This window comes from Salvelinus namaycush, chromosome 1, assembly GCF_016432855.1.
Source record: "Salvelinus namaycush isolate Seneca chromosome 1, SaNama_1.0, whole genome shotgun sequence".
In the NCBI taxonomy this organism is placed as follows: Eukaryota; Metazoa; Chordata; class Actinopteri; order Salmoniformes; family Salmonidae; genus Salvelinus; species Salvelinus namaycush.
The window spans coordinates 46,554,478-46,572,298 of NC_052307.1; the positions used below are offsets into that span (position 1 = coordinate 46,554,478).

The following is a 17,821-nucleotide window of genomic DNA, read 5'->3' on the forward strand; positions in this document are numbered from 1 at the left end:
AATGTTTTGCGTTCCCTCGCAAAAAGTTTGTTAGCTAATAACCTCATCCACAGGCTATTGCGCACAACGTATTTGGGCGGAAGTCTCTGGGAACGAGATTAGCTAGCTAGCTAGCAACTTTCAAAACGAAGAGGACATAAAGGAACAGCCTTAGGTAAGTGTCCTTTTTGTCTTATAATTTCACATTTGGAAGGTGCATTGAAACAATTAGCTAGCATGATTATATAATTTCTAGCACAGCCAACTATCTATTTAGCAAGCTAACTATATGAATGATGCACTGACTAATAGCTATGGCTATTCTCAAGAACAAGCAAACCCTTATCTGAGCAGCAAGTCCGATTGATCGAGCATTCTATTCAATGCATTTTGAAGGAGCGCTGATTTAATCAAAAGTGCATTAACAGTGGTTTGGAAGTACAATTACATTTAATTAGTACACTCTTTAAAAAAGGGTTCCAAAAGGGTTCTTCGGCTGTCCCCATAGGAGAACCATTTTTGGTTCCAGGTAGAACCCTTTTGGGTTCCATGTAGACCCCTCTGTGGAAAGGGTTCTCCTATGGGGACAGCCGATGAACCATTTTAGGATCTAGATGGAGCCTTCTTTTCTAAGAGTGTAGGAAAACCTTTAGTCATCATTTTGATGTTGCCAGATTGACTTTAAATGCTGTGTAATGTTAGCTAGCTAGCTAAGATTGACGGAGGCCACTGGATTTTAGCTACCTAATGTTAGCATTGCTAGCTATTTTTGACAAACTTTGCTAGCTAATGACAACATTGCCATCTGTCTAAGGTAAATTTGATGACACGATAACAATGGCAAAGACGTGTCCTACTAAACATTTGCCTACTTTAGAAATATAATTTAGACTAAACCCCTGCTGTCCTTTTCCCTGGGCGCCGAAGATGTGGATATCAATTAAGGCAGCCCTCCATACCTCTCTGATTCAGAGGGGTTGGGTTAAATGTGGAAGACACATTTCAGTTTAATGCATTCAGTTGTAAAACTGACTAGATATCCCCCTTTCCCTGAACAACAATATAAATGAAAAATGCAACAACTTCAAAGATTCTACAGTTGCGACATTCGTGCTATTGTGTTGTGACAAAACTACACATTTTAGAGTGTTTTTTTATTGTCTCCAGCACACGGTGCAACTATGTAATGATCATGCTGTTTAATCAGATTCTTGATATGCCACACCTGTCAGGTGGAGGGATTATCTTGGCAAAGGAGAAATGCTCACTAACAGGGATAGAAACAAATGTGAGCACAACATTTGAGAGAAATAAGCTTTTTGTGCGTAGGGACAATTTCTGGGATCTTTGATCTCATGTAACATGAGACTAACACTTTACATGTTGTGTTTATATTTGTGTTTAGTGTAAGTAGACCATAGGTGTACAGAGGCCTATTATCAGCAACCATCACTCCTGTGTTCCAATTGCACGTTGTATTAGCTAATCCAAGTTTATCATTTTAAAAGGCTAATTGATCATTAGAAAACCTTTTTGCAATTGTGTTAGCACAGCTGAAAACGGTTGTGCTGCTTAATGAAGCAATAAAACTGGCCTTCTTTATGCTAGTTGAGATCTGGAGCATCAGCGTTTGTGTGTTCGATTACAGGCTCAAAATGGCCAGAAACAAAGAACTTTCTTCTGGAACTCGTCAGTCTATTCTTGTTCTGAGAAATGAAGGCTATTCCATGCGAGAAATTGACAAGAAACTGAAGATCTTGTTCAACACTGTGTACTACTCCCTTCACAGAACAGCACAAACTGGCTCTAACCAGAATAGAAAGAGGAGTGGGAGGCCCCGGTGCATGACTGAGCAAGAGGACAAGTGCATTAGAGGGTCTAGTTTGAGAAACAGACGCCTCACAAGTCCTCAACTGGCAGCTTCATTAACCTCTTTGGGCTAGGGGGCAGTATTTTGACGTCCAAATGAAAAGTGTGCCCAAAGTAAATTGCCTGTTACTCAGGCCCAGAAAATAGGATATGCATATAATTGGTAGATTTGGATAGAAAACACTCTAAAGTTTCTATAACTGTTAAAATAATGTCTGTGAGTATAACATAACTGATATGGCAGGCGAAACCCCGAGGACAAACCACCCCCCCTCCCCCAAAAACACTCAGCCTACCACTATTTTCAATGGCTGTCATGTTTATTATGAGGCGAAATCCTCCCAGATTGCAGTTCCTAGGGCTTCCACTAGATATCAACAGTCTTTAGAAAGAGTTTCAGGCTTGTTTTTGGAAAAATTAGCTAGAATTTGTAGTTTTTCTAAGTGGCTCCCATTTTGGCTGTAGTGTTTTCATGCGCGTGGATGAGAGCGCCTTCTTTGTTGTTTATCTCCGGTAAAGACAATAACGATTGTCCGTCTTAAATTTTATCGTTTATTTACGTATTAGGGTAGCTGAGATTTGATTATAAACGTTGTTTGACTTGTTTGGAGAAGTTTATTGGTAACGTTTGGGATTCATTTTGTATACATTTTGAAGGAGGGAAACCGGTGAATTATTGAATGAAGCGCACCAGCTAAACTGAGTTTTTGGGGTTATAAAGAAGGACTTTATTGAACAAAAGGACCATTTGTGATGTAGCTGGGACCTTTTGGAGTGCCAACAGAAGAAGATCTTCAAAGGTAAGGCTTTTATTATATCAACCTCTTGGCTTCTTTTTTTTCCTTCTTTTTTTCACCTTTATTTAACCTGGTAGGCCAGTTGAGAACAAGTTTTCATTTACAACTGCAACCTGGCCAAGATAAAGCAAAGCAGTTCGACACAAACAACAACACAGAGTTACACATGGAATGAACAAACGTACAGTCAATACCACAATAGGAAAGCAAGTCTATAAAAGTCTATATGGCGTGAGGAGGTAAGGCAATAAATAGGCCATAGTAATTACAATTTAGCAAATTAAAAATAAATTGAAAATAAATTGAAATATACACAAAAAGACAAAAAATACAACATTTACATGGGAGAACGACAAACAACGTCTGCACTGCTACGCCATCTTGAATGTCCAGATCACATCCAGATCACGAAAGTATGAGGTGCCCCCTCCAACCAGTGTCTCCCACCCCTTAAAACCTCTTGACACTAGGGGGGCGCCATTTCGACTTTGTAAAAATTCGTTCCCAAATTAAACTGCCTCGTACTCAATTCTTGCTCGTACAATATGCATATTATTATTACTATTGGATAGAAAACACTCTCTAGTTTCTAAAACCGTTTGAATTATTTCTCTGAGTGAAACAGAACTCATTCTGCAGCACATTTCCTGTCAGGGAGTGAGATTTCAGAAATCGAGGTCCCTGTTCTGAGGTCAGTTTATAAGTCCCCATGTAAGCCATCGGGCTACATGCACTGCATACGCCTTCCTCTAGATGTCAGTAAGCGGGGAGAATTTGAATGGAGTGGATTGCGCAATCTGGGGCCCTATATAAGACCGTGGAATGGAAGTACCGTTCTTTTCAACGGGGCGCCTGACGCATCAGGGACATCACAATGGCCTCCTGCAAAGCTTTCGTTTTAGCAGTTCTGTATCTCCGGTCATGTTTTTATTCGTTATAGTTGTTAAAGACATCATAAGGTAGTTAATTTAAACCGACTTATAGCAGTTTATATCAGTTTATTGCGATTTTCCTGGATTTCTTTGTGATGCGCTTTCACGAGTTGGACACCTCTCCAGTGGGTGGCTATCGTTAGCTGCTATTTCCACATGAGAAGAGGACATCTTTCAACCAAAAGACGATTGTTCTGGAGAAAGGACACCTTGCCCAAGATTCTGATGGAAGCTCGGCAAATAGTAAGCAATCTTTATGTTGTTAATTCGTATTTATGTTGACAAATGTCAAATAATAATTCCGCCATGAATTTCGGTGCGGTCTCGCTTTAGCGCACGCTGTATGCTGAAGTAACGTTAATTTTAAAAATGTAACACAGCGATTGCATTAAGAACTAATTTGTCTTTCATTTGCTGTCCAACTTGTATTTTTTAGTCAAGTTTATGAATAGTTTTCGATTAGAATAGGTGCCTCTCCAAGATGGCGCCGGACAGATTGCTTGAAGTTTTGGCCACTAATCACATTGTATAACCACGATTTGTGCCGCTAAATATGCACATTTTTGAACAAACTCTATATGCATTGTGTAATATGATGTTATAGGACTGTCATCTGAAGAATTCTGAGAAGGTTAGTGAAAAAATTAATATATTTTGGTGGCTTATACGTTATCGCTATTTTTGGCTTGAATCAATGCTGTTGTGATGTTTGCTATTGTGGTAAGCTAATATAACGCTATATTGTGTTTTCGCTGTAAAACACGTAGAAAATCTGAAATATTGGCTGGATTCACAAGATCTGTGTCTTTCATTTGCTGTACTCTGTGTATTTTTAAGAAATGTTTTATGATGAGTAATTAGGTAATACACGATGGTCTCTGTAGTTTATTCTAGTTGCTTTGGTGAGAGTTGTGATGGTGGCTGCAATGGTAAACTATGATTTATACCTGAAATATGCACATTTTTCTAACAAAACATATGCTATACAATAAATATGTTATCAGACTGTCATCTGATGAAGTTGTTTCTTGGTTAGTGGCTATTTATATCTTTATTTGGTCGAATTTGTGATAGCTACTGATGGAGTAAAAAAATGGTGGAGTAAAAAAGTGGTGTCTTTTGCTAACGTGGTTAGCTAATAGATTTACATATTGTGTCTTCCCTGTAAAACATTTTAAAAATCAGAAATGATGGCTGGATTCACAAGATGTGTATCTTTCATTTGGTGTCTTGGACTTGTGATTTCATGAACATTTTATTATATGATATCCCTGTGGCTTTAGGCTAGGCTATGCTAGTCAGCTTTTTTGATGGGGGGGGATCCCGGATCCGGGTTTGTGAGGTTAAGGGCCCACTTAACTGCCAAGAGCTCCCGGTAGCCTACATCGTAGTTGCATTCCACTGGTGAGAACCGCTTGGAGAGAAAAGCACATGGGTGCAGTTTCTTATCCCCTTCATTCCACTGTGAAAGGACCACCCCTGCTCCGGTGTCTGAGGCATCCACCTCTACCACGAAGGGACGGGTAGGATCCGGATGGTCCGGAGGTGGAACGTCCCTTGAGCTCCCTGAATGCCCTGTCAGCCTCGGGGGTCCAGCAAAAACGATTCTTGGACTTGCGAGTTAGGGCCATGAGACACACTGCCACCGCACCAAAGTTGAACAAGAGGCTGAAACGGGGCGTTCATTTGACGATGTTGCAGCACCTGGATCAGAGCGCGATCCTCCTTGCTCCGCTCCTCTGCCCGACACTAACACCTGGGCCCAGTCGGTGACCGCCCTCACCTTTACGGGGTCCATTTGGATACCGGTGGTAGAGATAATGTGGCCCAGGATAGAAACTTGGGATACATGGAACTCACACTTCTCTATCTTGATGTATAGTTGACTCTGCAGGAAGCGTCTCAGGACTTGGCGGACGTGCAGGATGTGTTCCAGAAGGATCTTGGAGAAGATCAGGATGTCGTTGAGGTAAAACAAAGACGAACCAATTCAACATATCCCTAAGCGTGACCAATGCTTGGAAGACTGCCGGTGAGTTCGATAATCCAAAGGGCATGACTAAATACTCATAGTGGCCACTCGGGGGGTTAAAGGCAGAATTGCATTCATCTCGCTCCCTGAATCTCACCAGATTGTAAGCATTGCGGAGGTCCAGTTTGGTGAAGAATTGGGCCCCACAGGCCAACTCCAAGGCGGTGGAGATCAGGGGTAGGGGGTAACGATTCTTAATCGTAATCTTGTTCAATCCTCTGTAATCAGTATAGGGACGCAGACCTCCATCCTTCTTTCCCACGAAGAAGAAGCCTGCACCAGCTGGGGATGTAGAGGAGCGAATTAAACCTGCCTCCAGCGACCCCCGAATGTAGTTGTCGGGTAGGAGTTCTATGGCGCAGTCTTATGGACGATGAGGAGGGAGGGTGGCGGATTGCCTCTTACTGAAGGCCTCCCGGAGGTCGAAGTACTCGGGAGGGATAGCGGAAAAATCTTGGTCTTCAATGGATGCCGGGGAACACCGCGAGGCTCTTGGTGGGGGTCTTAGGCATTTAGTCTGGCAGTTCTTACCCCAGTCTAGTAGGTGTCCCGTGGACCAGGAGAATAGTGGATTATGTAGCACCAGCCAGGGGTACCCTAGGATAAGGGTGTTCTCAGGAGCAATGATCAAAAGAAAACGAAGTCTCTGAGTGGTTCACTCCAACCTGCAGTAGAATGTCCTTGGTCTGATATTCCACCTGGCCGGAGCCGATGGGGCGTCCATCGAGGGTTTGAATCTGCAGAGGGATGGGACATTTCACGCAGGGGATTTGTAATTCTTTGGCGATGTCTTGGTCAATGAAGTTATCCGCGGCCCCGGAGTCCATGAAGGATTGAATGTGGTGCTGACGGTTGTCCCAATGGAGGGTTGCGGGTAGTGTCAGACGTTGACCGGGTAGCTGGGGTGTAACTGCATAGCTCGTCAGGGTCTCCCCTTGTCCTGGCGAGCCCCGACATTTCCCGTCAACTCTGGGCATGTAGAACGGAGATGGCCGAGCCCTCCGCAGTAGAGGCAGCAGCCGTCGCGCATTCACCTGTCGCGTTCCTGTGGACTCAGATGTGTGCGGCCCAGCTGCCTGGGCTCCTCAATGCTGAGTTTGGGGTGCTCCGGAAATCGGGATACGGTGGTGGTGTCAAAAAGGCGCTGTCTCACACGTTCTCGGATGCGGTTGTCCATCCTGATGGCCAGCGTTATCAGGGACTCGAGGTCCTCTCCCAGTTCCCGAGCGGCCAGTTCATCCTTGATGGAGTTAGACAGACCCTGGTGGAAAGCAGTGACCAGTGCCTCAGTATTCCACCCACTCTCGTCGGCGAGGGTGCAGAACTCAATGATCGAAGACAGCCACTGGTCTGACCCCTTAGCGGAGGTTGAACAGTCTGTTTGCCGTTTCTCTTCCACCAACTGGGTGGTTAAAAACTTGTCGCAACTCGGTAGTGAAGGCTAATATGGAGCTGCAGGATGGTGGCTGCTGTTCCCACACCACCGTTGCACACGCCAGGGCCTTGCCCGAGAGTAGAGAGATGATGTAGGCGATCATGGCTCGATCGGTGTGGAACGAGGAGGACTGTAGGCAGAACCCCTTGCATCCTCCTGGGTGGCCGTCGGGGGCTGGGATCTTGGGTCCCGGTGCAGGTTCCCTGGAGGAACTACGGTGACGCCTGTAGCACTGGGCGATGAGACTTGGGCATTGGCTCCTCCTTGGGTTGGGGTTGGGCCTTGGTTGGAGGGAATCTGTAAGTTCCCGGAGGGTCTCTGATATTTGGGAGAGTTGTTCTTGCTGCTATCCCAGCAGTGCACCAAGGAGCACTGCTGGGTGGGTTGTAGCATTCTGGATGTGGGTGATCTCTGCTGGGTCCATGTTGAGGCAGAAGCTTGCTGTGACATGGTGAGGTTGGACCCAGGTGCAGAGTAGAAACCAGATATGGAATCAATGGATAACCTCTCTGGGATATGTGGGACTCTAGCGTCCCAACTGGCCAACATCCAGTGAAAATGCAGAGCGCCAAATTCAAATAAATTACTATAAAAATTAAACTTTGATGAAATCACACATTCAATATACCAAATTAAAGCTACACTTGTTGTGAATCCAGCCAACGTGTCAGATTTCAAAAATGCTTTACGGCGAAAGCAAACAATGCTATTATCTGAGGATAGCACCCAAGCAAACAAACACAGACCATCATATTTCAACCCTCCAGGCGCGACACAAAACGCAGAAATAAAGATATAATTCATGCCTTACCTTTGACGAGCTTCTTCTGTTGTCACTCCAATATGTCCCATAAACATCACAAATGGTCCTTTTGTTCGATTAATTCCTTCGATATATATCCAAAGTGTCAATTTATTTGACGTGTTTGATCCAGAAAAACACCGGTTCCAACTTGAGCAATGTGACTACAAAATATCTCAAAAGTTACCTGTGAGCTTTGTCCAAACATTTCAAACTACTTTTGTAATACAACTTTAGGTATTTTTTTTACGTAAATAATCGATAAAATTGAAGACGGGATGATCTGTGTTCAATACCGGAGGAAAACAAAGTGTAGCGAGCCTCTGTGTAACGCGCCTCTAACAAAGAGTACACTTCCCTCGAGCCTCATTCTGAACAGTGTTACTTCTTCATTTCTCAAAGGAAAAACCTCAACCAATTTCTAAAGACTGGTGACATCCAGTGGAAGCGATAGGAACTGCAAGAAGGTCCCTTAGAAATCTGGATTCCCAATGAAATTTCTTGAAGAGAGAGTGACCTCAAAAAAGAAAATCTGAATGGATTGTCCTCGGGGTTTCGCCTACCAAATAAGTTCTGTTATAGTCACAGACATGATTCAAACAGTTTTAGAAACTTCAGAGTGTTTTCTATCCAAATCTACTAATAATATGCATATCTTAGCTTCTGGGCATGAGTAGCAGGCAGTTTAATTTAGGCACACTTTTCATCCAAAATTCTGAATGCTGCCCCCTATCCTAGAGAAGTTAAGGATAAACGTAATACTTTACTGAGAAACGGTAGCCACTGGATCACAGTACACTTGAAAAAACAACAAACACTAAGTCTCAAACTCCCTCAGGAAACAACCGCGCACGGTTAACAATTCAAGCTTCTGCAAAGGACAACAGAAAACACACCTCTTTTAACAGGGAAATCATAATGAGTAAATAGGACACACCTGAGTGTCATTAATGTCTCTAGGACGGTCTCTGCCGCCCTCTGGTGACAGGTGGAACCATGACAAAATGTTTAGTAGGAAACAACTTAGCCATCATTATGATCTCGTCACATTTACTTGAGATAAATGGTAATGTTGTCATTACAGTCAATAGCTAGCAAAGTTTGTAAAAAATAGCTAGCAATGCTTACGTTATCTAGCTAAAATACGGTGGTCTCCCCTCAGTCTTAGCTTGCTAGCTAACGTTATACTGCATCTAAAGTCACTCTTTGTACCAAACGTATCAATCAAATCATTATTTGCCTCCTTTTGAAATGTCATTGAATTTCCAAGCCACTGTAATGCACTTTTGATGAAATCAGCGCTCATTGAGAATCAATTGAGTAGAATGCTTGATCAGCCGGACATGCTTCTCAGAAAGGGGCTTGCTTGTTCTTGAGAATAGCCATAGCTAGCTACCATAGTGATCCCCTCGAGTAGCTCATTTCAGTGCATCATTCATATAGCTTTCTAGCTAGATAGTTGGCTGTGCTAGAAATTATATAATCATACAAGCTAGCTAATTGTTTCAATGCACTTTCCAAATGTGAAATTACAAGACAATAATAGCCTGGGTATGAGGTTACTAGCTAGCTCACTTTTTGCGAGGGAATGCAAAACATTGTGCAATGGAACACAATACATTTTTTGTGAGGGAACACAAAACATTTTGCGGGGGAACACAAAATAATTGTTTTCTAGTTGTCCCTTAACCCTTGTGTAGTCTTAACATTCTGTATACTCCCCTTGTCCTAAGGGTAAAAAATGACCCGCCTTCACTAAACCTCTAAAATAAAGCAGCTTAATTGAATTTTAAACCCCAAATCTATTTTGCATGAAGAAACAACCTGTCATTCATCACAAACTTTGTGAATATCTGGGTTTCCCCTCTTCACAATGCAGAACGACTGCATTTAATCAGTGGACATCCCTTGTTTTTTTTACAACACACCTGTCATAATTGTTTTCTTTACTAAAGTAGAGGTTTATTATTATTATTGCTAAAGGTACAGCACAGGTGTAAACATATTTTTTTAGCAAGAGATAGCACTTGTATAGCCTAAGAAAGTTGCAGAAATCTGCAAAAAATTGTTTTGAATGCATTTTATTGAAGGGAAACAATAACAGTCTTGAACTTTTTTGACAACATAGTGATATGTTCTTATATAATGTACAATGAGAAAGTCAACTACAAAATACTGGTCTTCTCCCATTTTTTGAACCATTGCCCCCACCCACAAGGTGTATAAACATCAACAATAAATAAGAATAAAAGAAGATAATAGACACAAAACAAAAATGTGAAGAACATAAATCAACAACTTTAATTAGCACATGTAGGACAGTATTCAAGTGTGTCTGCGTGGACTTTGCAGATGTATTTCTCACATGTGCAGCACATAGTATTTGTTTTACAGTCCTTCTTTGGGGGGCAGAATTGGCATCTCCTCCTTTTGCCTGCCCCAGCTGCAGCTTCAGGTGGATCAGGACAAGATTCAGCCCCCTGAACAGCTTTCACAAGCGCTGCAGAGGCTGCTGTGCAGGGGAGGCGCTCCCTTCTTTCAATGTGTGCTGTTACAAGTGCCTTTCCCAGCTGCTCCAGGAACACCCTCCTCTTGTTCCGCTTATCAGGCATCCAGGTAGGGTTGATCTTGTTCCATATCACAAAGGCATTGTATGAGGACACATCAATGATGTTATGGAAGATGACCAAGGGCCAGCGGGCAGTCATCCTCCTGCAGCTGTAAGTTCCAATGACCTTGTTCACGTTGTCCACACCTCCTTTGTTGTGGTTGTAGTCCAGGATGATGGTTGGCTTCCTGTCCTCACGATCACTGATCTCAGCCGTTTTGTACAGTGTGCTTAGGAGGACCATATTCTTGTTCTTCTTTGGGAGGTAAGAACCTAGAGGTGGTGGGGGTGAAGGCAAACTTTGATGAGAAGGCCTCTCTCCCCCTTGTTGCGAGGAGTGCAGGGGGGAGCTCAGGCTTGTTCTTTCCAACCATGGTTATCTTCCTCTTCAGGAGCTGCTGGCTGAGTTCTATCAGTAGCACACATAATCTCAATTTCTCATTGTGTGTGTGTGTGTGTGTCTGTCTGTCTGTCTGTCTGTCTGTCTGTCTGTCTGTCTGTCTGTCTGTCTGTCTGTCTGTCTGTCTGTCTGTGTGTCTGTCTTTGGGGTTTTTGAGGTATGTACATTATTTTATAACTGCCGGGTCAATCTTTGTACCTTGGTGGTGTACAGCTTTCATGGAAATATGAACAAAGGAGATGTTTCACTTTTTCGAATGTTGGGGTCACTCAAGGTAAAGTCATACAAATTCAAGTTGAAAAAATATAATTGAGGGACTTTTCTCTGCTGTTAAACATAGTGGCGGGTACAAGACAACACAAGGGTTAAGGGGTTTCGTACATTACAGCTGTGAATCATTTGGAATAAGATTCTACCAATTTTGCACAACTCTTAAGGCAACAAAACTTTTTCATCAAATTGCTCAAGCTCCTTAAATTTGGTTGGGAATCATTAATGAACAACTTGTCTTTGATTTTTTAAAGCAGTTTTAAGTCAGGACTGAGACTGTCAGGAACATTCAACACCTCTTGGAAAGTCTTTCTGGTGTTTCTTTTGCATAAACATATGTGTTATTGTCCTGTGGAAAAATAAAACCCTATCCCAGGGTTAGGTTTTCAGAAGACTGATGTGGTTTTTCCTGTAACTTTTTACCTGGGCTTTCATATTTCTTTTCAGCCTAACAAACTCCCCAGTCCCTGCCAGTGACAAGCATACCCATAACATGATGCTGCCACCACAATCATTGAAAATAAAACGGATTAACAATATTGCATTCACTCCATATTACACTCTAATAATGCTGGGTTCTTTGGTTGACCAAACTGCTGGGTTGCAGGTATTGGGTCACTTAGTTGGATTGCTTTCTTTGAAAACTGCTGGGCTATTGATGCTGGGTGCTGGGTTATTGATGCTGGGTTATTGAGATATGACCCAGCGGGTCAGTTTTTGCACATTACATATTCTAATATAAAATTCATAACAATATTTGAAGTGTTTCTAAAATCCACAATGGATAAAATGAATGGTGAAAAAACGATTGGAACCATTTCCGTGTTTGACCGCTAGGTTTTATGGGTATTTTGACGTGTCCACTGTGGGGCTCAATAGCCTGTGGGGAAAACAACCTGTGGTTACCTAGGTTACCCCATTGGCTCACAGCAAATACTTGACCTTTTTCAAATGCAATTTTCTTGTTTAAGTCAATCACAAAACTACACTTAAGAAAAGTACAACATGTCTAAAGATATATATTTTTTTACAGACAGTTGTGAAGATCTGTAGAAAAAAAACAATCCTTTTTAGATAATATTTTAAGGCAGCAAAATGTGTAGACTGTGCAACGGGTGTGTAGACTTTCACTAGGCACTTTACATGTAGGTTCATTGTCCCATGTGGAGCATAGGCCATCAACAACGCCTCTCCAGCTAACTCGACCTTGGGCAGTGTTTTATGGTTGATTCCAGGAGTAGCCAATCTTTCTGTGTTGCCCAACAGCAAATGTTAGTTAACCACCCTTATAACAAAACAATACTAACTACTATTCTACTGTTGTTGCCACTCTTGCTACCTTTACCTACACTGATGCTAATTAGAATGCAGTCATCATGCATCTGACCATTCAATAAACACGCTGTTGTATCTGGAAGTGGCTGTAATGACAACATAGTGCAGATATCTGCTTAATTTAATAGGAGATTCCCCTGTCCTTGTAAAGTACCGCTGTGTCTCTGTTAACCTGCTGGCCACTGTGTCGGTGTGGAAGGAAAATCTGGGCCATGGATGACAGGGCACGCTTTCTGACTCTCCAAGTCTTCTCCAGCTCCCATGCAGAATCATGGGAAGTGTGTCTGGGACATAGCCTCTCATCTCTGGCCAGGAGATGGATCTGCCTGAGTGCAGTCATCTAAACTGCATAGACCATGCCTGCATCCCAAATGGCACCCTATTGCCTTTATGGTGCACTACTTTTGACCCGGGCACATAGGGACTATATAGGGCACATAGTAGTGCTGGTCAAAAGTAGTGTACTATAAAGCGAATAGGGTGCTGTTTGGGATGCAACATATGTCTGTTTTATCATTTTAAGAGACAGGCCCATGTTTGCCTGAAGAATAAAGATATGTGGAGGATTTATCACATGGTGCTACACAAGGTTAATAAGGAGGAATCGATAGACCATACAGTTGTTCAGTATATGGCCCAAAAACTATTAACAAACTGTCAAATAGAGTCTTGAATAGCTGGAATTCTGGATACTCACATATTTTGGAAACATCTGACCAGAAGTAGGACTTAGATCTGATGACCCATCCATTGAGATATTTTGTGTGTCTGAATTCCTGTGTTCCAGTTGAGGATGCTGAGTATATGATCATGAGCTGTCCATCAGGGTCCCCAAGCAATGATCTCAGGGAAACCCAGCTGTCAGGCACAGGTACACGAATGCATTTCTCTTGTCAGTATGTGCATTTGATTTTGTCACTGGTTTATTGAGGTGGAATAATACAGGTGCAATTTCCTGTGACATCTGACATTTAACCTGTGACCTGGCTGTGACCTTTACCCCCAGTTGGTCTGTTCCAGTCAGGACCAGACCCGGACTCAGCCGAGGAGACCTTGTCCTCTGCCTCTACCGAATGGCTACGGAAAGGGGTAAGTGCTTATCATAACACCTGCCATGGCTGTTGCTAGCTCTGGTCCAGGGCGTTAGTGCACATTCCTCCACTAACTCCCTGTATTGAACTCCATAGACACAATTATTCACCAATTTGTTTAGTGACTTGATTCAATACAAAAACGTGTACTAATGAGCTTGGCCAGAACTACACAGTTGCCAGGATATTTTGGGTATATGTGATACATTATAGTTGACGATGTGTATCTTTGGTTTCGTGATATTTTTTTCCATTGCATTTGAAATCAATTGGACATTTGGCCATTTAAGATAGGGCTGCTCAACTGTGGTGGGACAGATATGTGAAAAGTGGTGTCTTGTTGTTGAAGTCCTGAGATGTTGTAATTAGCTGCCTCAGGTACAATTTAGTGTGCTTTTATCACACAAGAATGTGAGACGAACATTCACAGGACTCATTTGGCCTGCTTTATAAAATATTTCAAATAAAAGGGAAACACATGCCTGTGCGACATTGTAAAAATAGGTTTGCTTTCTAAATTCAGAGAAGACTGTTATTGTGTCACAAACAAAATATCTGCAGCACTAGTTAACCGTTTTGATTATGTGACGCGGCAGACATTTTTGAATGTTGGGAGTAAATTCAGGTGGGATGAAGATACTCTGGGTCCTGTGCTCCTCTTCAGATGACTGGGAGAGAAAGTTGCAGCAGGGAAGTGAAGATCCAGTGACAGCATTTCTTTGCAGGGCCTTTGCCTGTGAACATAATGACAAGGGAAAGTGCTAGGCCATGCAGCACTAGTAGCTGAGGGGCATGAGGGGAACAGGGGGGAGGAAGGGGGTGGCAGTCTGTGATGTGGGCTGCTAATGAGAGAGTCCCTGGCCCTGCTGAGGTTTGGTGAGGTCCAGGCACGTCTCGTCGAGGGTTGAGGAGTACAAAAGGTCAGAGGGCACGCTACTGCCTCGAACGGGGGCTTTTTCAAGTTGGCAGGGGGAGCGACCCAAAATAGACAACAAAAAGGGTGTAGTCTACTCCAGAGATAATCAGCTCAGCCACTGTAAACTGAGCCTCCCTTCTCCTCTGCTGTATGGAACTCTGTTCCTATGGCCTCCTCCGGCCTATTGACAGGGTCACAGAGAATCCCAGCATGGGGATTCATAATCACGGTTTATGCTGAGGATCAAAGTGGGAATGAACGGTTGAGGGAACCAGGGGTAGTATCAGAGAAAGAGGAAATGCTTTGTTTATGCGAGAGGCCATCTCCTCTTCATCAATGATGCCATTGGTGGAGATGGAGCCAGAGTAGAGGAAGTGGATGTTCATGTCGCAATTACATTTGTCTACGTGATGGAGTGATAGAATACCCACACAGAAGAGGAGAGGAGGAAGTCCGACGGTTCGAGTCAGAACCCCCTGGAGACCATGAGCTCAGCGGTAGCCTTCCGTTCTGTGGACACACACACACACACACACACACACACACACACACACACACACACACACACACACACACACACACACACACACACACACTAAAATGACCAGGCTACATAAACAAACACAGACACACTCATGCACACATGCACGCACACAGGCAGGAAGTAGGGCCAGAACCGCAAGAGAAGGAGCACTTTTGAAGAACCCATAGGAGGCAGCTGTGTTTACCATCAAACTCTGCCCATAATTCTCTCGCAAATCCACTTAAGACTCTCTTTCACTTCCGTAGCGAAATATTAGCTAGCATTTATGAGGCCAGCAAACAAGTTCCTCTAACACTATAGGAACGTATTTGCAAAAAAATATATGGAGGATTGAAAGTGATGCAGACAATTACATTGATGGAAGCTACAATCTACCTGCAATATTAAAGCCGATCTACCCCCTAAAAAAGAAGAATAGGAACATATTTCCTCCAATGTTATAATGAAAAGGTGAGGGCGTCCCGAGTGGCGCAGTGGTCTAAGGCACAGCATCGCAATGCTAGCTATGCCACTAGAGATTCTGGGTTCGAGTCCAGGCTCTGTCGCAGCCGGCCGCGACCGGGAGACCCAATGGGCAGCGCACAATTGTCCCAGCATCGCCCGGGATAGGGGAGGGTTTGGCCGGCAGGGATACCCTTGTCCCATCGTGCATTAGCGACTCCTGTGGTGGGCCGGGCGTAGTGCACGCTGACACAGTCACCAGGTGTACGGTGTTTCCTCCGACACATTGGTGCAGCTGGCTTCCGTGTTAAGTGGGCATTGTGTCAAGAAGCAGTGCGGCTTGGTTGGGTTTTTTCGGAGGACGCACGGCTCTCGACCTTCGCCTCTCCCGAGTCTGTACGGGAGTTGCAGCGATGAGACAAGACTGTAACTACCAAATTGGATACCACGAAATTGCGGAGAAAAAGGGGTAAAAAAAATACAATTTAAAATAAATGTGCTGTTATTTAAAAAATTACTTTAAAAAAAAGAAAGGGGGATCACGTGACCCTTGAACGAGATGGCCGCATGAACTAAGAGCTCCACACAAGTAGTTTCCCATTCTTAATCTTACCTCCACTTCAAGTTAAAACTCCTTTAGCTTTAGTCAAAAAGTTATGGCGGCTACAAAAGGCGACATTACAGGTGACATTTTTACCGGGACTCAAGCATTAGTGGCGGAAAAAGACTCCAAGAAACAGCTAGCTTCAGAAAAAGCTAGCGCCATTAGCCAGGAGCAAGAGGACGCCCCCCCCCCCGAGGCCCAACAAATGCCAACCTCGCACTCTGTTGAAGACATCCTTTCTGAGCTGAGATCCCAACGTACAGAACTCAACATCAAATTAGATGGCATTAACTCTCAGCTCAGTGCGATAGGGGGCAAGGTGACAACCCTGGAAAATGCTTTGCCTGACATCAACAACAAGATAACCATCAATGCGGGGCACCTGGATGAGGCAGAGGGGTGAATCCTATCCATGGAAAACTCACTGACAGACGCCATGGAAACAATAGCATATGCTAAAAATAAAATAGAGCATCTGGAAGAGAAAACAGAGGACCTGGAAAACAGGGGGCAAAGGAATAATTGTGTTCTATTAAATCTGGGTGAAAAAGAAGAGGGAAACATGCCACTGACCCACTACCTGCAAGACAAACTTCCCGAGTGGCTCTACCTGTCCACCGACAGGCCCATAGAGCACTGAGGCCCCCACCAGCAGCCAGACAACCACCGCGCCCAATCACCATACATTTCCTGAGATTCACCGACAAGGAACGAGTCCTACAGGCTGCGAAAATCAACACCATTACAGTGGGAAATGCCAAACTCACTTTACACCAGGACCTGTCAGCTGGAATACGCCAAAAGCGCAGAGAGTTTGACGAGGTGAAGAAATACTCCATTGACCGAAGCATCTTTAGGGGATTCAAATACCCAAACGAGCTCAGGATTCTTCACCAAGGAGCCCTGCGACACTTAAAAACTCCCGAAGAGGCAAAACGTTTTTTGAAGGACAATCCTGGTCACTGAGAAATGGACCAATGACTAAAAGCGATTACTGTTATTACTAAAGGAGGTAAGACAACATATAGCCGCCATCCAAAGACCCACCCGCCCCGCTAAATGCCTTCGAATTTATATTTATTTTCTTTTAACTGAGAGGGATAGGCTCTATAGCCTAACCTAGGCCTACTAACGTTTCAGCCTACTTTTATATCCCTTTTTTTTTTTTATTATTATTATTTGTAGTTATCATTTTCACATAGGTCTCCACCATTCATAGGCTGTCGATTACGACACATTTACAGACCTAACGAGAAGCTCAATGTGTCAATTTTATGCCTATGGCCTTATCCTGTTGATTTTTTTATTTATTTTTTATTTCACCTTTATTTAACCAGGTAGGCAAGTTGAGAACACGTTCTCATTTACAATTGCGACCTGGCCAAGATAAAGCAAAGCAGTTCGACACATACAACAACACATAGTTACACATGGAGTAAAACAAACATACAGTCAATAATACAGTGAAAAATAAGTCTATATACAATGTGAGCAAGTGAGGTGAGATAAGGGAGGTGAAGGCAAACAAAATATATATATAAATAAATAATAAATAAATAAATAAAAAAGGCCATGGTGGCGAAGTAAATACAATATAGCAAGTAAAAACACTGGAATGGTTGGTTTGCAGTGGAAGAATGTGCAAAGTAGAGATAGAAATAATGGGGTGCAAAGGAGCAAAATAAATAAATAAATACAGTAGGTAAAGAGGTAGTTGTTTGGGCTAAATTATAGATGGGCTATGTACAGGTGCAGTAATCTATGAG

The 17,821-nt window shown here is 43.2% G+C and overlaps 1 protein-coding gene across 3 annotated transcripts in view; it reads left to right on the forward strand.

Annotated features, from left to right (window-relative positions):
• The window catches only part of si:dkey-220o5.5 (actin filament-associated protein 1-like 2), a 92,109-nt gene that overhangs the window by 40,483 nt on the left and 33,805 nt on the right, over window positions 1-17,821 (forward strand). For all 3 annotated transcript variants that reach the window (XM_038989652.1, XM_038989661.1, XM_038989670.1), the window contains exons 3-4: window positions 13,247-13,330; window positions 13,466-13,548. In XM_038989652.1, coding sequence (XP_038845580.1) covers window positions 13,247-13,330; window positions 13,466-13,548 — 167 coding nt within the window. The remainder of the gene's footprint in view (window positions 1-13,246; window positions 13,331-13,465; window positions 13,549-17,821) is intronic.